The sequence below is a fragment of the Synchiropus splendidus genome, chromosome 7, assembly GCF_027744825.2.
Source record: "Synchiropus splendidus isolate RoL2022-P1 chromosome 7, RoL_Sspl_1.0, whole genome shotgun sequence".
In the NCBI taxonomy this organism is placed as follows: domain Eukaryota; kingdom Metazoa; phylum Chordata; class Actinopteri; order Syngnathiformes; family Callionymidae; genus Synchiropus; species Synchiropus splendidus.
In genome coordinates, this window is record NC_071340.1 from 19785725 (window position 1) to 19811656 (window position 25932).

Below are 25932 nucleotides of genomic sequence, written 5' to 3' on the forward strand. Positions count from 1 at the left end.
CCACTGGTTCTTTTAAAATATTGATTTTATATTACACTTCTATCTGTGATATCAAGTAGGAAGGCTGGGCCGATTTGACTCAAGACAATGTTTTTCCGATACTTGGGTGCCGATTCGATTTGCATGGCAATTGTCATTTATAATATAAATGATAATAAAAATGCACGGTTTCCCAGACATTGAGTCAAAGAGGTGACCGTGTTTGTATTTGCATATTTATAAATATACATAATATAAATATACAAAGCAGCTTATGTGCAATAACCAGGTGGCAGAACAGGTTCTGACAGTAATATTTTGGGAGTCGCAGTGGGAGCTGGATTAAATAACCAATATCCAACTACTTTCCCCACAGTTTTACAGCCCAGGACAAGCATCCATCCCACAGATGGTGTTATTCAGTATCTGCTCGCCGAGAGCGCAACAACATGTTAGCACAAGGCTGCCACTTCTCTCGTAACCAGCGTAAAGCTCTGGCAAAAGAGGCTTTTGTCAGGCCACACTTTGTCTCGCCTTTCTAGCCAATTGGCTAAATATGTATATATTTAAATGATGAATGTAGTCTGTGGTGCGCTTGCGGAACGGCACTGAGGAGTGACAGTTGGTGAATCCAGCTGCGAGTTCTTGGTCTACATTTGACAATGGTTTGAAAATCTGGGCAAAAATATCAATATTTAATATTATCATGGAAAAATTGCGCCCTAGCCCTAATATCAAGATCATTCTACTTCATGCTCGGGGTTTAATCAGAGCTGTGTGGTCTGCAGAAATTGTTTGTTGACTCAGTCGTACGATTTCTCATGAATGGTTATCTGTCTCTGCGCCCCCTGTCATGCACTGTCACCCTGCCATAGGTGTCCCCTACATTTGGCGCTGTATACCGCAGCTCATATTAAAATAAAACAAAATCCTGACTGTGACTAAAAGACACATTCAAGCCTAACCGTGCATGCACAGCTAAAATATTTATTGTCTACAACAGCTGGCGAAAGCGTGGAGTAATAAAGCGAAACCTCTGTGATGTTGAATTCATGTGTTAAACATATTAATTTATTCATTTCCCTCCTCTGACATGTGTGTTTTACAAGCTCACTACAGGAGATAGGAGCTGTGAAAGAGGCCACGTGCGCACAAGCGCATCTGCGGAGCAAAATTAATAAAACAAATAACAGTCAATAAAAGATAAGAGTGGGCCGCCTGTGCCATCTGCTGCCCGCTGTGGGAGCTCGGCTGACTGTCGCGCAGGAGTGTCAGCGGGGGTGTGGAAGCCTTTGAAGGGCTTGAACGTACAGAAATGACTTGCTTTGAATATGCATTTGAATGGCTATATTTTGTCCATTCAGACGGCACAAAGACACATGATTTACAATGAGGTTAGCAGGAGCGTTTTGACGCCTTTCATGAGCGGCAGGCTCTTCCGACGCGGCCATATTGGCGAGCCAGCTGGATGCTGTGGAACGCCAGGAAGTGACAGACAGACGATTAGCGAGCAAGTGGCTTTCTCTTTGCTCGTGGCAATTTCAGTGCCATACATCACTCCTGTTGTGCTCCACGTATCTTGGAGAATTTGGATGAGGCGTCACCTCCCTAGAGCCGCACATCACCTTCAAACTAAAGACACGGCAGGTAAAGCTGAACTTGGGAAAAACATCTTTCTCCCTAGTCGAATGACACAGATGAAGAGAGACAGAAGCTGCGTCAGAGATCGACTCTCTGTTGGCATGTGTCTCCATATCGCCATGGTTGTTTGGCGCTGTCACTACCAATTAGTGTGGCTCATTGGCAAAAGCCCTCCGAGGCAAGAATCGGGACAGGGGGCAAATCCCAACAGTGAAGTGTCAGGTGGCACCGCAGCTCGGTGTGAAAGCCTTCCTGTCCTCCCCTGCAGCTGAAAACAAGCCGGAGCCTTTAAGCCACTTATCCGCTTTTATTTGAACAAGAAACAGTGTGTACGCTTCTGACTGTGCCATTGTGTTACACTTTAACAGTGCGTAAACAGGCCGGTTGGAAAAATGACAATTTCATCTGATACTTTTGATGCTTTTTTTTTTTGGGAGTTGACCAAAATAACTCGGCTAAAAAAAGTTTTAGTAATAACCTCATAAACAATTCATTCATCTTCAGCTGCTTGTAGTGGAGGCCACTTACAAAAAGTCCAGGGAGCCAGGCTCAAGAACGGTTGCCTCAAACTGGACTCCAACTGGGGTCATGGACAAGGTTCCCTTCAGGATGCTGATCAAGCACATTTGCATCCATGACTGGCCTTTAATCTTTCCTCCTTTGACATAATGGGATCAGATACACGTAGCGCATTGTAATCCCTCACCAAACTGTACATCACCTTTGGAGTTGTTTTTGGAGTTCTTCATTCATTTTGGCCTTAAAATCAGCATTTTGTCACAAAAAAAAAAAATTGTAACGTCAAGTAAATATTGCAGAAGAAGATGGAGCGATGACCTTAGCATCTCAGAAGATGAAGAAGTGATGTCACAGTGTAGGATTCCCAAGTTAAAAAGTCGTACGCAAGCGAAGATGAACACAAACAGGAAGTGCAAATTTCCAATCGATGAAATAACACACACATTCTGGAAATTTGTGTTTCGCCTTCATCCAAATTGTCATTGCAAATGGACAGCAAAAGCTGCTTTAGCTTATGTGGATCTCACTATCTTGTCCTCCGACTTTGATAACAGGAACACGCAGTGATGTCATTCCCAGCTCCAACCTCCGGGGCATAACTGGAACCCAGCTATACACTTGCATGGGTGGACCTAGTCAAGCTAGTGCTACTGGAAGGAAGTAAAAGGTGCTAATAGTAAAGTACACAAAGTAAAAAAAAATTCCTTTGTTTTTAAAAAGCGCTCGAGGGATTGCATTTCATTTCAGTTCAGTGTTTCCACCTAGAGCTTTTGACACTGGAATGGAACACAGCAGAGGGTAAAGTGTTGAAATTTACTGAGTCGGTGACACTAAAAATGTTTTTAAACTCTCGAATCAGCAGCGGTCCATCTCTTCATATGTCGGCCAGAAAGTGTGACTTGGACTTCAGTCATTACCAGGTTTGCTATGGGATTTTACGCGAAAACCGCGTTGTTCATGTCCACCTCCATGATGTGTGTGTTTCGATGTTTCCACCTCATTTTAACACGTTAGATCAGGTGAGATTACTTCTTTAAAAAGAGAGAGGTGTGGCAGGATTTTTTTGTTCCGTGGCGGTGTTCCACGCTTGTTTATATGTGGTGGAAACCCTTCAGTTAGGGGGAAACCAGCCATCGAAAAGAAACAATATAATACAAAAGAGCCATTTCATTTTAAGCCGTTGACTGAGTTTGGAGAGAAACATGATGGAAATACTCAGACTTTTCAGGGAGCGATAACTAGGTCAAGGTGGAGAAATTTGAGTTATTGCCCTGCAACATTCTCTCAAAGTTATTGGCTTCAAATCTTTGCAACGGTAAAATAAAAAGGCAGACTTTGACTCGCTGAAGTTCTCCACCCAAAACAAAAGATAAAAAGGCTGTTTTGAAGCCGCCACATGATTAAAGAACTTCCTCTGGCAACCAGAACCAGCCTCAACCCCATCCAGTATGAAGAGGCTCACGACTCACCACGTGTATGGTTTGACTGAAACATTGTGATCAGAGATTGAGGAACACGTCACGCCGCAGCCCGAGGACAGTGTTAGAAAAGACAATGCGAGCGTCTCACCTGCTCCTGGAGCCAACAGCCAGCTGTACAGATAACCAGCTGCCATGGAGAAGTAAAGAACCAGGGCTCTCTGGCTGTTGACCGTGTCCAAAATGTGCTCCACCGTGACCGGCGTGTAAGGGTCGGACTCTTGTTGGCCCGTCTGCCTCTCCACCAAAAGGTCAGCGAAAGCGCGTGTGCGGCCACGCTCCGCCACTGCCAGCGCCTCGTCGTGGTGTCCTGCGACGCGGAGGAGACAGAGGTGTTCAGAACAGCACAGCACACGCGTGAAGAGCCATTACAGACTGCAGACATACCGAGGCTCACGAGGACCCGCTGGAGCGCCTGGTAGCAGGAGGTTTGCAGATCAAACAGGGAGAGTTTATAGTCGGTGCTGTGCTGGGCTTCGTGCCGAATCGTCTCAAACAGCGCAGACGCACGATAAAGCTGCAAGTAAACAACGATAACAGTCAAATTAATGATGATTATGATGATTCCGTCGTCAACAATGAAGTTGCAGAGCCAGTAAATCTCGAGTCAACATAACATCTGCTGGCGCTACAGCTGAAGAGTTGTGAGGGCCACCACTAGATGGCAGCCTCTCACCTCCTCCTCACACCTTCCCTTCACACAAGGGCCACTTGGCTTCAAGTTTGACAAATGGCCGGGTGGATCTAGTGAAACCTCTCTTCAGGTCTTATTTGAATGGGCACCAACAAGGGCAATGAGGAGCTAAATCTTTATCTGGACATCACGGGAAACAAAGGAATAAATGCCTGCTGAACTCTGTGGCGTGGTAGGACCTTTAATCAGCGGCGGACATTGGATTGAGAGGACAGAGACAATGAGGAGGTAGGGCGGCACGGCGGAGCCGTACAGGAGTGCTGATTCATGGAGGCCTTTATTGATTCCCTATTTCTGTGTCTGAGACCGCCCTGCGTGAGGGCTGAGACTAGTGAGCCACTCCACATGAGGCCACCGACAGAATAAAGCACTTTGCTCACACTGTTTGACCACAGTTCAAAGCAGACAAAAAGATGGCTGAGGGGAAAAAGAAGCTGCTGGCCAGACTGAAATGGATTGTTATTCCAGTGTGGATTCTGCAGAGTAAAAACGTATGTTTCTCGTAGTAGCGCGCTGTAGCGCTGCGAGCTCCAAGGTCACGGAGGAGGAGTGACGAGATCTGCAGAAGATCTCTGCTCAATAACTGACAAAGTTTTTGTCATGTTTGGATGTCGATATTTGAATACATGAACACTTTTTTTTTTTGCACTAAACTAAAGAGTTAGAGTTATGGTTTGATCAAATATACCATTGAAATGACAACATTAACTAAAGAACATTGAGTACAGTTGTATTTAGATACATCTATTATTTTTGCGACAGGATGTAATATTGCTCAACAGCAATAAAACTTGAGATCATGTAGATATCATATCTTTTTCATGACAATATTTAACATTGATATTTTGCTCCAGATTAAATGTAATTCAGTATTTTTCATGTTTTGACGGGTGTCATATCTATTTCTGTGTAAACAGAGGATGAGCCGAAAGTATCTCGCATACAAATTCAGAAACAGCACACATTTTATTCTTGAGACAAACGTCGATGTTCATCAAACAAGAACTTGTGTCAAGCAATGTAAACACAGACGTCCTGGCTGCTCGCTCCTCTGAGGTTGTAGATGCTGTGTTAACACTAACAATGTGAGGTGAAAGTGATATAATCCAGCTTTTGTCTTCAGATGGGAAATGATCCAGTTTCACCCAAGTTGTCCGGAGATAGAGGTGAACGATGTGACAACATTAAAGCTTTGTGCTAGCTTGACAAGCTACCAATGCAAGGAGATGACATGGATTCGGTCACATTCTTTCTATAAACAATAGATCCATGCTGACTGTACTCGTCCATCACTCGCAGTGTGCAGTGTTGTGCACAATGCTCCTCGTCTCACACACTCACAGCAAAGACGCCGGTCAAATGCGCAACGTCAAGTTGTTTTTAAACCTGATGCACCTCGAACTTGACCACACACCTTCACGACAGAACGATGGAGTGGTCTTTGTAGGAACCGCGACACCAAAGACTGTCACTGAGCTCACAGAGCTAATGTGATACCTCCCTTCAAAGCGTCATTGACACTCGTAGTCTGTCAAAGTTTGCTTTGTGGTTTAAAAGCTAAAAACTAAATGCAGAACCAAATAAAATGTGAAGAGAGAAAGAATCATAGCTGTTATAAAGCAGGCTGCAAAGAATGTTATAGATATATCTGGAAATTCCCCAAACTAGAATAAAATCATGCAAAAGAGATTGTGCTAAAATAGAAACAGTTACTTAAAAATCATGATGTATTTTTGCCATATAACACACCCCTTTCTGGAGACATTTTTAGACAAATACATTTCCTTCAATTTCTTGTTGTAGCCACAATTTTGCACAAATTAAAAGGGATTTTGTACAGTACTTCCAACTAACCACAATTTGCCCGAGATTCCTTTGGTGGTGAGCCTCAGCATTTTCTCAATGAACTAAGTGTGGGTGGCTTGAAAGAGCTTGAAAAACACTGGTATAGAGGCTCATTGATAACAAGCTACTCCAATCTGGACAGCATTACAATCCCAGCGACTGGTCCTTTCTAGCTAAAACAGTGTCATCTAAACCTTCTTTTTAGCGCGTTGAGTGACCACCTTTCATGTGTCAAGCAATGCCAGTGTGACTCCATAACTGAGGGGAGCAGATGGAAACGCTTTATGGACGACTTGCCTCTGTGACTTATAAAAACTCCCTGCACTTCAGACAGAGATCACAATCCAAGAGTCAGATCAATGTGACTCTCACACAGATGCCATCTCTCACCTTCCTTCAGAATAAGCGTTTCTGCATCGAGGATTACGTGAGTTAAATCTGACACGTCACATGAGTGTGTCAAAGGGAATATGTACCTGCGATGTTTTATTGAAAGGTCTTCGCACACTGACCTCTCACTGAACGGTGATGAGAGTGAGGGTAATGTGGGCCGCTAATATGCATTTATTCATTCGCGTTCACAGGTCCAGCAGAGCCGACTACACTCTACGCTGGCAGGTGACTTCATGAGCAGCTGTCAGGGAACTGTGAGATCTGATTTGATGGCGGGAGGCATGCAAGTCGCCCGTCGCTATGATACACAGAAACAAGTAGCAATTGGACTCCAGAAACTTCTATTTTAGAAGCAGTTCAAAAAGAAACAATGGGCTGAAAACAAAAGCTAAAGTAGGTCAGGCATGGGAGTCACAAACAAAGTCACAACATAAAACTTAAATTAAATTAAATTGCTACTAAGCTTTGAAGCATGTTATTATTGATTCTGAACATCACCTATGGCTGCTTGTCATGACTAGTGGACCATGGCTTTCTTTCCCGTCACGGATGCGCTGTAGCCAGATGACGGAAATAAGGAGAGCGCTGCGGTGAACACGGGCACCGACGGAGGTTTGCGGTCGCACTGGGGTTCTAAAGGTCAAGCGCTGTATTGCAAACAGGCAGTGGAAAATATGTTGCATCGGTTTGTTGGAATAATATTTTTGCTCAATTGAACACAAATTCCTGAGCGTGACTCAGAGGCACAGCGCGTCTGGTGGAGTTACCACCTTGGTTCGGAGTTTTCTTCCTCACTCGTTATAAATAATTGCAAGCAGACAATGTTGGTTCTTTGAGAACTACAACACAAGACGGGGAAGAAAGCAATCTGGGTCGCCTAGATGCACATAGCTGGCGTGCATCATAACAGCAAACCTCTGGATTAGATTTGCTAAATGAAAGCAGCTGAGGAAGGTCCCTGCAGACGGCCGCCACACAGACATCCAGGAAGTATCACCACCACGGAAGAAGTCAGACGCTCGACAGGTGGGCAGCCGAAAAGGAGTTATTATGTGTGTGTCTGTGTCAGAGTAAGGCAGCAGACCCCGGAGACCGTCCCGATTCAGAAACTATTCAGTCATCTGTCGGCTGTCTGCGGAGATGACAACAGCTCAGCAGACTCCACAGCATACTGCCAGGAGTCGTGTTCAAGGTCTGCAGCGTCCTTTTTTTGTAATCTCCCCTTGCTCTCTCTCTTCCCTTTCAGCACTTTCTCTCTCTCCCGAGGGGCTTTTACTGAAAATTTTTCAATTTAACTTGCCTCTGCTTCTCATGTGCAGCTGAGGAGGAAAGCCAATGTAATATCATTTCACATCACTGGATTGATGGACGTTGTTGCGTCTGGGTTAGATTCCCATACCTGGCTCATGGTTACTATGCTTTTCTATGTTTTAATGGTCAGCAGTGAATCTAAACCACAGGGCCGGGGCCCATGGTTGGGCCGCGAGCGCCCCCTAGAGGGCTGCTAAAAGTTTTTTTGTTTTATGCCTTTGGGCTGTGAGGGCCACGAGACGCTCTGTTTTACTACATTAGCCACATATGGTGGCAGCAGTGTGTCACTGAATTGACGTGACAAAAATCTGTAACAGTTACCAACTATGGAGAAGATCTTGAAAATAAAAAATGATGAAGTGGTGGCACCCCCCAACAGTAAAAACTGTTCATGAAAGCACCTGTTGAAGCAGTTTTTTATGGTAATACATTTATTTACACTTCACTTATGAAGATATAAGTGAGTTTAAATAAAATATTTTTATTTAATTTTATTTAGAAATGGTTTTATTTTATTTTATTCAGAATTATATTCAGTTTTTCCAATTTTCTCAACAGTTTGCATCAAGTGTATTTTTTTCTTTGAATATGACTCGTACCTGGTTCTGCTGCTGGTTGGACTTTTCGATGACAAACATATTTGCAATGATCACATGGTTTCATGTCATTTCACAAGGTTTTGCGTTGCTTATGTGTAAGTAGATTATTAGATCGCGAAGGAAATCAAGAGCAATGAATCAGTTCTATTTCTTGAATGGGCCCCGGGTCCGTTTGTTCAGAGAAAGGCGGGCCCCTAGATCGAACAGGTTAAGAATGAATCAGCTTTTATCATTGCACCACATAGTAGTAGCAATGAAATGTCCAGTCTAAGAAACACATATAAGATGCAACAGGATGGACAGGAAGCGCGAACCAACAATACGAAAAGAGAAATACTTCTCTACTACTGTTGTATCTCTCCTCAGAGATGAGATCTGGTTCTGAAGCAGAGGGGTATTTTTGACATTTCTATAGACTCTGTGACGACGGAATGGTGAATTGCATCGGTTTTGGAGACCATTCTTTCATCTAGTCCTCTCCTCTCACTGTACGTTCAAAACAAACTCCAGCTGTCGTTGGTTGGCAAATGGTCTAAAGTTAGAAGAGACCAGTCAACATGATGAGTCAGAGAGGGTGAGTTGGAGCTCTGTACCTACTGTGGGAGTTTATCAAAGCAAAAAAAAAAGATTTGAATGCTGCTGCCTCTGAGGCCTGAGGACGCTTCACAGGAAGGTACTGTATCAGCATGATGGATTCCATTTTCTTTGTCGTGTTGTGGATTCTTCCTCTTACCGTCGTACGTACAACCACTCGTGGATTGTGTCCCACATTTTAATGAGTCAACAAAATGAAATGGAGGATTCAATGTCACTTTCTGTCACACGCAAAACATTGTTATTCACAAAATACTGTATTTGTCAAGCAGATTGTTTGACAAGCATATGAAACCAGGGAGTAGACCTGGACTCATTGTGACAGGGTGAAAAAAATTTTCATTAATGCACTGATTTTTTTTGCTATAAATGATAACATGATGCTCCCGTGAGGCGTAAGTGTCCATTAAGAAGTTCATTAAGATTTTGGTGCGCTGGCAAATAAGCAATAACCAATACATGTCAGTCAATCACAAGGAAGTAGAACACATGGTTGGCAAACGTCAGTTTAACAAATATTGTCTCCTGCTGATGTCAATGTTTGGCATGTGGTAGAAAGTGCCATCAAATCCTTCATTTGAAGTGAAGTAAAAAGGAAACTCAAATTGCGACTGAAGGATGTGACATCCAGTGGACACATGCGTCCAGTGTTTGATATTGTGGTTTTAATACTGGATGCTTGGACACATAAACACCAGTATCTTTTTGGATTAATCGTACACAGTAAGTGAGATATTTGATGGGCACCAACATCTGACAGATGCCAAGGGAACGTTTCTCAGCCGACACTTTGGTGGAAATACCACAGTGTGTTACAGGTTAGACTGGTGCTGCATCCTCCTCTGCTGGAATACACACCCTCAGCGTCATTGAGGTGAATACAATACGTAGCAAAATACACTTTATGGAATGAAAAAAACAGTCCCTAGTATGTGGGTCACGATGACAGATCTCACAGCATCTCTGTCGGGATGTTTTGTGTCTTCGTTTATTGGAACAAAATAAGTCTACGACAAATAAGGTGTGCACTCACACTTGAATGAGTTGAAACAGGGCTCCCTAAATTTTTGCGGAATATTTTTAGGAACCCGCAGCGTCACCCGTTTTTCTCACTCTAACTGGAGAAACGCAAACGCTGCTTTGATGCAAAGCTACTCTACAGGCGCGTGAGATTCGATTACTACAGAAGGCCCCTTGAAAGCCTCCTTTTCACAGGTGATGCCCCACTTTGAGAAAGTGCCTTCTGAACCCTGCTGAAACAGATGGTGTAGTGCAGGGTAAGTAAATGTAAGTGGAGCAAAGAAGAGGAGGTGCCTCACCTGATGCTGGGCCTCCTCCAGATTCCCACTGGCCCACAGAGAAAGCCCAAGTCGATGGCGGATCTTCGCCTCCTCCTCACGCCGTGCCAGCTGCTCGGCAAGCCGCAGGCCTGGCAGAGGGGCAGAGAGGAGGGAGAGAGAGACTCTTAGGTATCTTTCACAGTAACAGATGTGGGCATAGCATGTTCCCGATGTTCCGACAGAGAACAGCTTTAGGTATTTGGCCTCCAATAGTAAGACGCTGCCTGTGCAGGGGCCCTAACACACACAAAGAGGGAGGCTGCTGGAGGAATAATCGGACTGCATGGTAATCGATGCTGCGGATCGACAGGCTGAGCAAACACAAACACATGCTTAATGCTCGCAAAAGAAGCCAAACAACATCATGAACACATCTCCAAATATTTGCCAGACATCGACGAGCTAATAACAAGCTGTGGGCAGTCGACTTTGTGTTCTTTTCTCTGTGACACTTTGAGATCTGCCCGCGAGCTGCGGGAGATTCCAGCGTGTAACGTGTGTGTGTGAGTGCGTCGCATCACCTGGCGAGAACGCGCTTGTTTTTAACTCGCATCCCTCAAGCAGTGAAGCATATGTCACGTCTTTGTACGTGTCCTCCGCCTGCCAGCCGAGGACTTGGTTCTGCCCAATTACCGAGATGAAAATGCCACTCCATGGAGGACGATGATGAATAAAAACAACAATGCGGCGGCGGTGGAAAAGCAATATCACGCAAGGATGTGAGTGCTCAGCTAGCAACGCCCCTTTAATACAAGTGCAAAATCTGAGATTCAATTTGGGTTTATACAGCGGTAAACACTCTGAAATCACCATTTCCCAGTAAATATGTGTAATATAATGCATTATACCGCTGCAGTTTTAATAAGCTCACAGCTGAACATCCAAAACAGAGGAAAAGACTGAACTAGGAAACTGACAATAATAGAAAAACAACCACAAATTCTAAACATGAGTGATGGGTGTAGATAGTTTTTCTGGATTTTACGTCATATTTTCTACATTTAAAATTTGATTAATAGATATTGAGATACTCTATAACAGATAAATACATAGATTATCTACCCTTTTATTGCACTTCCTTCTTTTTCACACTTCAGCTCAGTACAGAGCAGGTCAAGTCCCCCGCCTCCCCAGATTTTCGCTCATGACTGACTCTCACTGATAGTGGCATGTCACCTCCTCTCAAATAACGGACTGGTCCGAACACAGTTTTCGGTCACCGGAGAAAATGGGCCAAGCCACTCCGACTGTTTCCTCAGCGTTCTTGGAAAATAGTCCGTGGCTGGACCAGATAAGCCAAGAACACAGACTGTGACCCGACACAGTCGGCCGTTTCCCCCAAGACCCAGAAGACGGTGCAGACTCGGCGACTCCTCCACAGACACGCTTTAAAGTCAGCCACTGTCCCGGCCTTATCTCTTCGCACACTCACTTCTGTGTTCTTCTTCCAGTACATCCTGTATTCAGCCCCTCACCTCGGGGCCCCTCCCCTGCTGTGTCTACCTGTTTCTTCCTGACTGTGGTGGCAGCGCTTGTGGGACTCTGCACTGCTTAGGGCTCATTAAGCGCTGGAGCAAGGGAGAGGAAACAGATCTAAATTATCCTTTTCATTGGATGACAGTCTCACCCTGCAGTCATCTCAGCTACAGCACGAGGCCTTTCATCTGCGCACGCACACGTACACACCTTCCCCATCTCTGTGATAGTTCTTTATGATCAAGCCTGGGTGTCAAGCCTCTCCATGTTTTCTTTATTCTCCAGTTGACAGTGAAATAATACACGTGAATTATGGCTCAACCTGTTTGACGACTTGCCTCTCTCCCTCCATCCCTCTTCCTTCTTAACTCATTCTGTCTGTTCCCCGATTCGGAATCACTCAGTGTCTGTCACTGTCACCGCGCCTGCCTCACGGTTTGCCCCGCAGGCGCAGTCACGCAGCAGCCGCCGCTGACATGAGGAGCTGGCCGAGGCTGGCTGCACCCTGAAGAGCAGCTGGAGAGCACTTTACAGCCCGCCTGACAGCTGGGCCAGAGAATCTTCACCGCCCCCGAGGCCTACGCACCTCTGGCTTCAGACAGGGGCATTATGTGCAAACACCACATACACATGGAGGAGAATAACACCATGAAATCTCATGAGCCGACGCCACAAGTGAGCTGGAAACAATAGCCCGACACCCTCGCTCTCGCTCGTACGCATGACTTACGGTGACCTTTTCTTCTGACCAGATGTGGAAAATCAAAATATGTAACTTGCCGCATGGCCCCACTATACATCATCCAAGATCCACTGGATCCTATTACTGGTTACGACGGCGCTCTAATGGAGTTTACTGGACTGTAATGGTTCTGTCACTGTGATGGAACTGGTTTCTGACATGTATGCAAGACTGCAGGAAAAGGACACGGTAGGAAATGTTAAACCTGCCAGTAGCTTGTTGTTTCTGCAGATACAAATCACTATAGTGAATGTAAAATATGAATCTATGCTCATTCACCAGTACCTCACTGTGCAGTAGTGCAGCTTGTGTTAAACACGTTCCATTTATTGATCGACATCTACCCATCTGGGTCACAGAGGCAGCAGTCCAAGTGAAGAGACCCAGACTTCCCACTCCCAAGAAACACTGTCAAGCTCATCTGGAGGAGTATTGGTGGGAAAATCTCAGCGCAGACGTGCACCATACTTTTAAGAGACAGTGGACAGGATCAATGAAATCTGTTGAGTTCCATATCCTGGGTGCTGACTGGCTCAATGAAGTGGCATTTGTTTCTCCCTCTTCCCTCCGACTGGAGGCTATGGTCAATCCATGCCAGAACCTCCCGTAACAAGAAGAGCTTTTACCCCTCGGCTGTCAGACTGATGAATTCTTGAACAGCCTTTGTTGTTTGTGGTTTATTTATTTATTAGTAACTTCCATTATTTTTTTTTTTTTTTTTTAATTCATTTGTCTTTTATTTATTTTTTTTCTTTATTATTATTATTATTATTAGTAGTAGTAGTAGTAGTAGTAGTAGAGAGCTGATTTTGATTCTGATTCGGATCAATCTCAGCGTTGACATGAGATCTGTGCTCTGAAGTGTTGAATTTTTCATGTCTTAAATTGTGAATTGGTTCCAAACCAACAAATGCCATCGCTACTATTTTTCTGCGTCTGAGTTCCAGGCAGTCGGCACACCTCGGCCCACTGAGGTGGAATGAGATCACATTCGATGTTCCTGCGACAGGGCTGCGTTTATTTTTGCATCTGTTTCAAAGAGGAATCCAACGAAACACCTCTTGACACTGGACTTTAGAGATGCAGAAGAGATGATCAAAGACTTGAAAGGGGAAATAAGAGCCTTGCCAGTCTGTCGGTCTGGGTAGCTTGGCTCGAAATAATTGTCTGACAAGTGTTGTCATTGCCACAGTCCTTTATCGGAGTGAGGAGAGGACAGTGTCAAACAAGACAAAGACAGTGTAGGGGACAACAGGAGGACGGCAGCGTGGCCTGTCGACGGAAACTGCGGCTTATTCTAAAGCAGGCAGACTGGAGGTGAAGGAGATACAGTCGCCCTGTATTGCATGAGCTCCCCACCGGGTGAAATATACCACAGCCAGGGTGGAGAAGCGGCAATTTTCCGGGATTCAAACAGAGCTAAGGTCATAACGCAGCGGGGGAGCAGGAGAATGAGCTTGTCAGTGGGCATAAACCAGGAGGTGGTACGCACATTTAGCGCACACACATTCATGCACTCGCCACTTATCACATCCACTGTGACGAACACTTTCTGGACGAAGATAATGACTTTTTGAGAGGGTGCGCTGCGGTTTTTATTTTCCCATAATCCACCGGAGACTTTGACACGTGAGCAGCAGGAGTCTGTCGGCAGCGGTGCGAGCAGATTTGTTGGCAGCTCTCTGCAAAGAGCCCTCTGAGGAGAGCAGATACAGAGCTGTGACCAGCAGCTCGTGGTAAACAGCGAAAAGTGCTTCCGCATGAATTTTGATAGTTTTGTTTAAATGCCTAAATGCAGTAAAAATATGACACAGCCGCACAATAGGCCAGACAATACCCACCTGCACTTAGAAGTCACTGTCACAAAAGCCACACCAAAAAAAAAAAACACACACATGGATGAATCAAAATGTGGAAAAAGCTTAGCGATAAATAGGCTCTGAATTTCATATTCATGAATTCAGGAAGTCTAAGCCGATCAGCACTGGTAACAAAAGGCAGTTTGCCCGCGACTCACTCACCTTCCTGGAGGTACATGACGGCCTGCGAGTAGTTTTGAAGTGCGTGGTGTGTCCTTCCCAGGCTGCCGTAGGCCAGAGTCTTTGCCGCCAAGTCATTTGTTTGAGCCGCCACGCTCAGGTGTTGTTCTTGGAACACGACCGCCCGCTCATAGTTTCCAAGCGACTCGTACGTGAGGCCCAAGTTTCCGTACGCCCGGGCCTGCCGCGCGGGGCTCCCGGCTTCTTCCGCGATTTCAAGATCGCTCTGGTGGCACCGCAGCGCTGTTTCATACTCTCCCATAGCTTGATACACCGCACCCAAGCCACAGCTGGCGTCGCCCTCCAGAAGTCTGTCCTGGGTGTCACGTGCGATGGCCAGCTGACGCTCCAGGCAAGAGATGGCCTGCTCGTAGTTACCCAGTTGGCTGTGAAGAGCTCCCAGCTCGCCGTAAGCCTGGGCCTTTCCTCCGCACTCACCGAGCTCATGCGCAACAACCAGGCGCTTCTCAAAGCACACAAGTGACTGCTGAAGGTTTCCCATAGCCCTGCAGAGACATGGAGAGAAGTTGAGTCAATGAACTTGATCTCAAGTTAGAAAAAACCTTTTTTTCAAATAATTATTGGACCAAAAAGTTCAGAAAAGTAGCAAGCAAAAAGGAGCAGAGCGGTTTCAATAAGATGATGTAAGGTCGCCACATGCAACTTCAGGGAACACATGGCGGTTTTTTGCCTCGAGACCATCTCTTCACAGGCAACTGTGGTTAATTAAAACTTCTAAGCAGCTCACTATCTAATGTAGCACAAAATAAATGACGAAAACTGCACAACAGAAGGTTCTCCTTCGCCAAGGTCGCTGCGCTTAGATAATCAACAGATTGGCGGAGTCAGGTTCATGAGTGAAAAGAAAGACATCAGTGAACATTTTACGGAGAAAAATACTACCAGCTGAAGTGCTTACCAAGAGGGAGGACACTCTGCCGATGTGCAAATTCTTAACAAAGCCAGTGGAAATTGGTCTTGATCTGAGATATTTCACTCAATAAACATGATTAATAATAATTTTAAAAAAAACTAATACACAAAATGATGAAGACTCATTCACTGGATTTTATTTTGGTACTACACCTGTTTCATGTATTGCTAAAACCACTCTTAAAACGTCAATTTTAAGTCTATTTTGACCATAAAATCCCTGTGCAAAATAGTATAGCACAGCGTCGCCAGAAGACAGCAGCCCTGACACATACGGTTGTTGCCTAGCAACATGCAATTGAGTGTGCATGTCTTCTAACACTTAGACCTCATTTTACTGTACATAAATATTGTTAACATCACTTGCAGACTGAAATGGGGACGAGTGTCACAAAGTACACAGGTCACCCCTACTTCTTTACTCTTACTAGACGACGGAACAATGTAGTATATTAATTTAAACTATCAAAATTACAGTCTACTCCTTGCGTTAATGGGGAAAATTCACGTGAAAAACTTCACAGTAACTGTGTTCGATTATAAATAGCAGGGGCTCTAACTTTTTTTGAATACTATACTCAAGTTCGATTCACCTGTGGGAGGAAACCAGAGTATTCAGAGGAAAACTGTGCAAGCTCAGGAAGAAGACTCCTCTCACAGATTATCAGACATGAACAATGGGCATGAAAATGGCGAAACTCAAAAGTGGCCACAACAGAAAAAATAGAAAAAGAAACGATGACTTAAAAAAAAAAAATCTAATTTCTGAATCATAAAAAAGCGCACTTCACTTCTATTTCTAATGGGATTTTCACATCAGCTTTTTGGAATAAAGGAGAAAAACTTTTCAAGATTGAATATTCGTTCCACTTAAATGAGTGACATTTTGTATGAAGACGTCTGAGAACCTACAAAAAACAGTATTTGGCCTGTAAATAAAATCATAAAGGAGCTTTGCTTTAGTGCTGATGCTAAGTGAGCATCCTTTGAAAGGCATATTATCAAGTGTAAACCCATTTGAAAGTACTGACACAGCCTCTGCGTCTGGCAGTACAGTTGAAATATTGACGTAGCACGGATGGCTAATAAAAGAGTCTGTTAAAACGCGGCTCACTCATAAATGAACAGTAAGTTTCGACAGACTGGGACCGAGCTCAGCCTCTCAGGCTGCCTTCAAACAGACTTCATTGGCGGCAACAATCGCCAACTTTCTTTTGGATCAAGAGCTTAAAAAGAATAGAAGGCTTCATCTCAAGCAGCACTGCATATGCACTCGACAACGGCCGGTCAGGAGATGAGAGGCACGTGTGAGATGTGCTTCGAGGTTGTATACGTGTCGAATCCCGTGTTTCAGAAACGCTCACCTGTGTCCGTTTCCTAATCCTCGGTAGGCCTTCTCCTGGTCCTGCATCCGATTCAGGCTCTGAGCCACCGATAAGTACTGGTCATAGTATTTGATAGCTTCCTCGAAATCTCCCAGCGCTTCGTAGCAGTCTCCCAGGTTGCCATATGCTCTCCCTCTGTCCATTACGGCCTCATTGCCACTCAGCTGCTGCAAAGTGGCCAGCTGCTGCTCCAGGTAGCCGATGGCTTCCTCCATCACGCCCACATTCATTTTGGTAATGCCCATATTCCCGTACACTTGAGCTTCCACCACGGGGTCCTTGAGCCGGCGTCCCAGCTCCAACTGCTCCTCGTAGCTCTTGAAAGCCATGGCGTACTTCCCCAGAGCCATGTAGACCGCGGCCAGGTGGCCGTGGGCTTTGCACTCCCCCGACACGTCGCCCAGCTCCTGGTAAACCTCCAGCTCTTGGGTGTGGTAGCCCAGAGCTTTGTCGTATTTCTGTACAAGTCTGTAGGTGGCGCCGAGGGCAGCATAGGCGCAGGCCTCCATCCGGCGTTCCTTCACCTGAAGCAGAGGAGAGACTGTGGTTAATCCAGAATTCCACCAGCCCTGCACTTTCAAATGTATCGTTCTTTTTATCCAAATCTCAGCACCAGTAAATTGGTGAAGCTACACTGCTTTTCTTAACCAGGGGCTCTTAACCTTTTTGATCTCGGGACACGCCATTCCCAGAATGAATGGTTCTGGAGCCCATTCAAGGAATAGAAGTCATTCATGACTGTTGACTACTGATTTCAGAATGACTGTTTTCATTTGTGTTCAATAAACATATACATGCAAACAAACCAAAATGTTGTGAAATGACATGAAACCATGTGATCAGCGCAGAGATATTTATCATTGAAAAGTCCAATAGCAGCAGAATCAGGTGCAAGTCATGTTCTGTTGAGAAAATTGGAAAAACTGTATGTAATGAATAGAAATGAATAAAATTAAATAAATATAATAGAACAACGTCTAAATATCATAAAATATTTTCGGTTGTAGTGATGGACAAATGAGGCTTCATGAAACAGTGTCTTTCTTTTAAGAACCCAGCAGGTGGTGCTCTTGGTTAAAAAATAATTTGAGGTTCAATGGTTGTTCAAATCCAAAGATTCTAGAGGGGAGAGTGCCATCTAGTGGGCTGCGAAAATGAGGGCAGGCACATATGACGTGCATGGTTGACAAACATGCGACTTGTCTTGTGTTGAGTGCTGTTTTGCTACTTTTTAACTGTTCACTGTTTTAACTGTGGTTTTGAATAGTTTTTTGCGGCCATAGTTTCAATCATTGGAAGTTTTAGTTACACATTCAAAGGCAACAATATTGCCATCTCTGAATGAGTGTAAAATCCTTTTAAAAATTAAAAAGTGATTCCAGTGTGCATCGTGTGGGAAGGCCTCAGAACAGGTGCTGCCCCTGATAGGATGAGATCCCACCGTGTGCAGAGAAGAAGAACCGTTGGGAGTCAGTCACCAAAGCTACCTACTGTGTCTCTGGGTAAAACACATTTCTTGATGCAAAGACGAAAGAGCAGCGCTGCGTACCTGGTGAGCTAACGCCAGTTGCTGCTCATAAAACTGAATGGCTCCGGCCACGTCCTTCTTGCAGACGAATATGTCGCCCAGGTTTCCGAGAGCTCTGAAACGAGCCTGTGCATTGTTCAAGGACTGCGCCAACGACAGCAGGTACTTCTGACATTCCTCAGCCTTTGCAAAGTCCCCCAGGGCTTTAAATGCCAGCCCGAGATTGCAGTACGCCTTGGCCTGGCTCAGCTTGTCATGAAGGTCCTTGGCCAGTGCGAGATCTTGCTCGTAGTACTTGACGGCATCCTGGAAGTTGCCTAAGCAGTAGTGGGCATACCCGAGATTGTGACAAACTTTACCCTCACTCTCCATGTCCTGCAGGTCAGGGGACAGGCGGAGGTACTGTTCGTAGTAGGGGACAGCCTGAGGAAACTCTCCGCGAGAGCAGTGGAAGTTCCCAAGGTTCCCCAGCGCCCTCGCCTCGCTTTGGACATCTCTGAGCTCGCGGGCGATGTTGAGATGGTTCTGGTAGTGCTGGAGAGCGCGGTCATGAGCACCAAGGGCTTGGTAGGCCACGGCGAGGTTGCCGTGTGTGGACGCCTGCGACGCCCGGTCATTGACCTCCATGGAGATCTGCAGCTCCTGCCGGTGATAGCGCACCGCCTGGTCGAAAGCCCCCAAGGCGTTGTAGGCGTTGCCCATGTTGCCGTACGCCCGGCCCTGAGCAGCGTAGTCGTTCAACTCCTGAGCGATGGCCAGGTGGGTTTTGTGGAGTTTCAGCGCCGTCTCGTAGTCGCCCTTCATCTGGTGAATGATGCCTGCGGGGTGAGAAGAATACGGAGGCAGGACAAGGTTATTCTTTCAGGGTGAAACTTATAATTGAAAAAAGATTCAAGTGCCAAGTCAGCGCTTCTTGAACAAAACAAGTCAGCTGTTAAAATATGCTCCATCTGCTCTGTTCACACTGCACAATTACAGTCACTGAAACGTCATTATCAAACCAAAATAGACTGCTTTAATCACTCGGTGACGATTGTGTCCTTCACCCAAATCAACGCGGGGTCACAACAGGCCATTAGAGAAGTTGAAGGAAAAGCGGGGGAGTGTGTTTACGGAAGATAGAAAGCTCCCAAAAAGAGATTCAGATAAACGCTGAGAGACAATAACGGCCACAGAGCTCAGTTCATCTTTACGTTGCGTGTATAAACGCAAAAGTGCCGAATAAAAAGTCTCTACCTCTGTGAACACACTCTGGAATAGTGAGGTCACAAAATCTCCACCTTCGATCGGAGACTATTCTTCGGGCTTCTTCGTCTTCATCTCTCACTGAGAATAATTGCACAGATAACAGAGAGGACTGGATGGCTTCAGGCTCGACTGGGGAATCTGCTGCCAGGCAAATCGTCCAGTCCTTCATCCACGGAATTGTTCGGCCTTCGCATTTCTGCTGACTCAGCGTGTCGCCGGTACGGGCGGTGATAGGACACCAGCGACGGCTCTGGAGCCAGGGGCGGAGGGGGAGCGGCGCTGGAGAGACGCTTTGTGGCTTGTGGTGAGTCCGGGATGGAGGAATTAATGACGACCATGTGTGTTTTTAACATTTATTTCAGCGCTGTTCGACGACTCTGTGCTGAGAGTGAGTTTGAACAGATCACCTCATTGAATATAAAGACTCCCATGTTGGTGTTGGCTCATTTAAAGGCAATTAAAGAGAACAACAGGAACCGGGCCTCATTACTGACCACAATGTTTGCAGCATATTATCATCTCAACTGAGAAAACATGCTTGTGAAACGTCTGACACGAATATACTGTGTATCCCTGCCATATCACACGTCTATACAGAGTTCTGAAAACTTTTAGGTTGACGCTTTTCTATGTAGATAATAGTGGTGTTTCTGTCTTAAACAACCTAAAGTTTGATCACAACGGACAAAATAATTGTACTCAAAAATATACAAAGTGAGTGAGTACACTGAGGAATATTGTACACACATATGGCCGCACGAGTGACTCGATATATTTGGGTTTCATGTGAAATTAGAAAATCGCTGACGACTTAGTTTCAGCTCACGACTCGACAGCAACAAGCCTGGAGCTGTTGTGGAGCTGTTACAGTCTGTTTGCTTATGTTTGCAGGTTGAAGTGTTACAACCTGATCCAACCTCTTCATCACCAGGTCAACAAAGCAGGCTAATTGGTAAGATAGCCAGGAGATAAACAGGAGCGAGGAGGAGATGTAGTGAGGAAAAGTCAGGCACCGAATAAATATTTACATGGACATAAAAAGTGAAGTGGGCCTTTTTAGAGCCTTATGAACTGTCAGCCTTCAAAGTATAAGTAAACATGCTGGTGAGGTGGGTTGACTCTGCAGCGTGATGCTGGTGCAGTGAATGGACATCGGCTGAAGGTGGGACTAGAAGAGAAAGAGGAAGCTGGCCTGATAGGGATCCAGCTGCCGCACTTTCAGGAGGGCAGTTCCAGAGCAGAAGGTGAACAGAGCTGAGAAGTAGAGGAGAAGTAGGGTAGTACGAATCTGACAACTCACTATATTGATGAGGAGTGGGACCTCTTCTCGTACGTACTACAGACCACAGAGAACTGTTCACATACTGCACAATGACCGTCAGGTTGCTGTGAAGTCAGTCACCAGCACTCTGTTTACATTTTCAGTGGCTGAGAATATCTTTTTTTTCATTTTGATAATAACATAAAAATGCATTAGTATTAAACAGCAGCATCTTTTGGGTGAATTTTGAATGTCATATTTCTAATAATGCACCAGTCCCATGAGCAGTCACATCTTTCCTATGATTTACTATGAATCCTTCATTCATTTCCTGTTGAATGTCAATATGATACTAGTATTAATACGTTGCGTAACTTGTCATGTGATTATGGCAACAGCTCAGAAAATGGTTTAATCCAAGATTGGATCGGATCGAATCGAATCGAATCGTGATAATCGATTCTAAGTCATGAGAATCGGAATCGAATCGATTCTTGAAATTAGAATTGATACCCAGCCCTAAACCCTAATGTTTTTTTTTTATATAAATATTACTCTAGTATTTGGCACACTAAAACAATGAAAGTCCGGTTTTGTGATGCTGTACAAACTGAAGTGTAACTGACATTTCCAGATAAAACCCTGCAGCTCTGGCCTGTTCCCACTCTGGAACTGCAGCACTGAAGCTGCAGTTTCGAAAAATGCAGTGCAACACTGCTGCAGCTTAGCTTAGGCTAAGTTTTAAACCAGAAAAGTAGTAGAAAGAATTACTTTTGGAGGTGCTCAAACTATCATTAAGCAAATAGCATCAGTACCAGGTGGTTTTATTTTGTCAGGTTTGCAGTATTTGAGAGTCACAAATGCTCCGGCACATGCTGCGGGCCACATGGAATCTGATGAAGGACTGCGAATGGCCCCCAAATGGCTTTGGACAGGAACTTCAGACTGACAACTGACATTAAAAACAGTGAAAAGTCAGCCCACTGAACTACTGCAACAGTATCACATCACTATGGGCACGTGTCCTCGCTGACACACTCCATGGGAAAATGCTTATCTTATGAAATGCGTCAGTTGTTGTGACTACATCTGTCCGACATAAAGAAACTGAGACGCCCCACCATCAATACATGCAGAACACTACAGGTGGTTTCCACCTTTAAAGACCTTTGTCTCTCGGCGGAATGAAAGTGGAGGAATATATGTAGCAAAGAGATGATGATATCGTAAAAAAAAACCTTGTTTGCACATAATGTTTCTTGCAGTATGAACCCTGAGGCTTATACAACGATGTGGCTAAGATATGGATTTAACAGGTTTAAGAGCGTCATGCTGCCAAAATATTGAGACTCCTCACATCAAACCAATGAAATCACAGGCGTTCATGATTCAAGTTCAGGACATTGTTTGTTTCATGAGTCGGTCTCCATGCTGGAGCCCGTTTGGACCTAGTTTAGAAGTGATCCTCATACATTTTCAAGACCTTGACCTTTCTACGGCACAGACAGCACCACTGCACCTGCGGCTTATTCATGAACAAGATTTTCCTTCTTAAATTTAAAGGGTGAGGCTGATATTCCAGTGCCGGAAGTTATAGTATATATTTGAATAGGAATCAAATATATGGTCTCCAAGAAAGTCTCTTCTTCAAAATCAAGACGAGTGCATTAAATTAAAAAAAGGCGCATGGTCTTATTAATTTTAATAGCAAGAGGAAATCGGGGAAAATTGAAATGGATTTGGGGTTCTGACAAAGGTTAAAAAGCAGATATTAAAATCATCATTCAGCCTGAGGCAGCGCTGAAGGCAAAAAAAAAAAAAAAAAAACAGCCAGTTCTTCTTTATCATCCTTTACTACTCAGAGTCCAATTGAAGGTGTCCTCCGCAAAACGGCTTCTAATCCACTTAATCTTCAACCGTCTTTGGCGATTACACTTGACTGTGACTTATTAAATTATAAAACTTACAGTTGGAGACAGCGGCGAAGAACCAGGATTAAAGACTCGGCACTTCATTCAAACACTCCGCCCAGAGACCCATCCGCTCCCCCACAAGCGAAGACATTAAAAGCATCGTGATGCGTTGTCACTTTTCATTACACAGTCGACTGTACACAGAAGGATCTGCTGCCATTACGACTTTGAGAAATGGTGTTGGGTTGAGTGAATCACTGCTGCTGCCGTGGACGAGGTTTATACAGAGGAGAGATGACAAGACTCAACCTCACCCATGCCATTCCAGCAAATTCTTCTATCAGCTAAGACTGATAGCAAGATATGATGAGTTCGGTGGGTGGACTTTTTTCCTCACTCCAATTTAAAAGGAAAAGCAGCTTCAAAAACCATGTCTGATCTTTTATTTATTTGACTTGTATCATTAGAAAAGAGCTTGGTGATGCCGTTGAAATAAAGTATTCCGGTAATCCAATGATTTCACCCTTTCCAGAAGTGAGTGCTGCTTCATGTCTTTGTCTTGTTTTAACTGAAGTCAACATAATGTAGTGTGATCTGTTGGGGGAGGTATTGAGCCAAGGCTACTGCAGAAGGATAGGGGGCGGAGCCAGTCTGCTGTGAAGGTACAAAATCCTGGGTCTCAGACATGGCATCTCCTGCAGACCGTCTGACAGAGAGAAGGCAAGGAGGCGGATCAAATAGGATATGGGATGGATAGACGCATGCTGGGTGGGTGGTCTGCCAACAGCAGCCCACGGACAGAGGGAGGCACTAGGAGGCCAGGCGGAGCTGCTTCCTCTCCTGCTGACCCTCACCAACTGTCACTGCCCTCAACACCTGAGTGCCTCCACACCGTAAGTGAACCCATTTGTCGGACACCAAACGTGTGCAGTCGGCAAATGCAAAAGATTTCATGGCGATTTTGTAAACAGGCTGTGAAAATGTCACAATAAAGTGATACAACATCAATCGGCGCAGGTGGAACGGAGCAGAAATACATGTATATTCATGTCTCATTTTTATTGAAATTTAAGCTGTCGCACGCTGTTCTCAGGTGTCGAAATTTTACTGCCAAAAATTTAGATTCTATGTCAGGATTGAGCTCACCGTAGACAGTAATATCTACAATAGGACAGGGGCCATAAACTGGAGGATGCAAGCACTTTACAGGAAGTACGCATTCCATTCTGAGTTATTAGAGGCTAATTTTCACTTTACATTGGGGAAGACATACCAATCATCAATAAATAAATGACTTATTCACTGTAAATAATAAGTACTTACGGTGTAGTTTGGAGCGAACTTTCCGTGCACATTCCAATTTAACATACAGTCAGGCGTAACAAGACACTAAGCAGTATTTCATGAATATGAATTAAATTGATAATATGTTGCTAATACACATGTGAGTAAGTAGTTTGTTTATGGTGAAAAATATATTCTCAAATCAGATGTGCAACCAAAACATTTTCGGCTTCATCACCGACTCACCACCAGTCACTTTGGCCGAATCCGCATTTTGAGTTTCCTGACATGAATAACCTTTGTTTTCTCATGGACCTCAGCCAAACAGTGTGGTGCCACAGGTCATGGCATCAACAACCACACCAGGTCGTGCCGTTTCTGTTGAACTAAAATGGGAATGAATTTATACATATCTAAAACTGTAAGGCTGGACACGTGTCACAGAAGATCAAAGCACGAGTGAAACCCAAGCACACATTAATACTGATGAACCGTGAAATTTAAGATTTATATGGATGAGTTACAACTCTTAAAGGAAAACATGGGTCTGTCATGCAATGACCCAAGAAAAGACGACAGCAATTTTGACATTTGAAATGCAATAATTCCTTCACTACAAACTGCGCGTGCAACTATCTGATCAAAGGCGGTGCTGGCAATGATTTTGGCTCCTGGCGGCTTCTGAAGGCAAACAAAGATGGCGGAATCAAATTACTTTTAAAGTGAAACCATCTACTCTGAGTAAATATAAACAACACAACTAACTTATCAACCACTACCACAGCCAAAGGCATCAAAGCGGTTGATGCATCTTTTAGTTTGACAGGACATTTGCTTAGAAACAAAAGAGATTCAAATGGTGGAATTCAGAAATCACGAAATGTGAGCAGCATTATATTCTGCAAAATATCTTTTGAAGGAGTAAAAATATGCAACCAGAAGTCAGCATTACCTCTTATTCACACTTCCAATTCTTCTTTTTTTATTTATTTTTTTTATTTATGTTTCAAGTACTGCTGACTCCACATGTACCATCTTTAATTCCTACTTAACTGAGCATTGTTATCTTGAATGACACGACTTTTGTACCATACGTTTTCATTTTGCATGAAACAGGCATCATAAATATGACTAACTGTAGCAGGAGAAAGACTGTCTTGTTTGGAGAGTGGAGTCTGGTAAAGTGCAGCTACAGCGAGTAGGAGAGAGCAGTAGAGAGTAGCAGAGCAGCGCAGCCACATATTGAGCGCCTGGTTCTCTCTCACCTGAAATCTCTCACTGCTTCTCACCTGGACTCATTGCAGTTTGCCTACAGAGCCAACAGATCTGTGGACGATGCAGTGAACCAGGCCCTTCATTTCGTTCTGGAGCATCTGGACTCCCCAGGAACCTATGCCAGGATCCTGTTTGTGGACTTCAGCTCTGCCTTTAATACAATTCTTCCAACTCTGCTTGAAGACAAGCTTCGCCAGCTGGACGTGCCTGACTCCCTCTGCAGATGGATTACAGACTTCCTGACCAGCCGAAGTCAGCGTGTGCGGCTGGGGACGACTGTCTCTGACACTCGGACCCTCAACATTGGGTCTCCTCAGGGCTGTGTTCTCTCTCCATGGCTCTTCTCCCTGTACACTAACTGCTGCACCTCCAGCCACGAGTCCGTGAAGCTGATCAAGTTTGCGGACGACACCACCATCATCGGGCTCATCTCAGATGGAGATGAGTCGGCTTAC

General features: G+C 44.7%; 1 protein-coding gene across 3 annotated transcripts in view; it reads right to left on the reverse strand.

Moving 5' to 3' along the window:
• The window catches only part of ttc28 (tetratricopeptide repeat domain 28), a 222976-nt gene that overhangs the window by 13769 nt on the left and 183275 nt on the right, over positions 1 to 25932 (reverse strand). For all 3 annotated transcript variants that reach the window (XM_053870004.1, XM_053870003.1, XM_053870005.1), the window contains 6 exons: positions 18518 to 19314; positions 16948 to 17492; positions 14633 to 15156; positions 10373 to 10482; positions 4005 to 4134; positions 3709 to 3927 (listed from right to left, as the gene is read on the reverse strand). In XM_053870004.1, the coding sequence (XP_053725979.1) occupies positions 3709 to 3927; positions 4005 to 4134; positions 10373 to 10482; positions 14633 to 15156; positions 16948 to 17492; positions 18518 to 19314 (2325 nt within the window). The remainder of the gene's footprint in view (positions 1 to 3708; positions 3928 to 4004; positions 4135 to 10372; positions 10483 to 14632; positions 15157 to 16947; positions 17493 to 18517; positions 19315 to 25932) is intronic.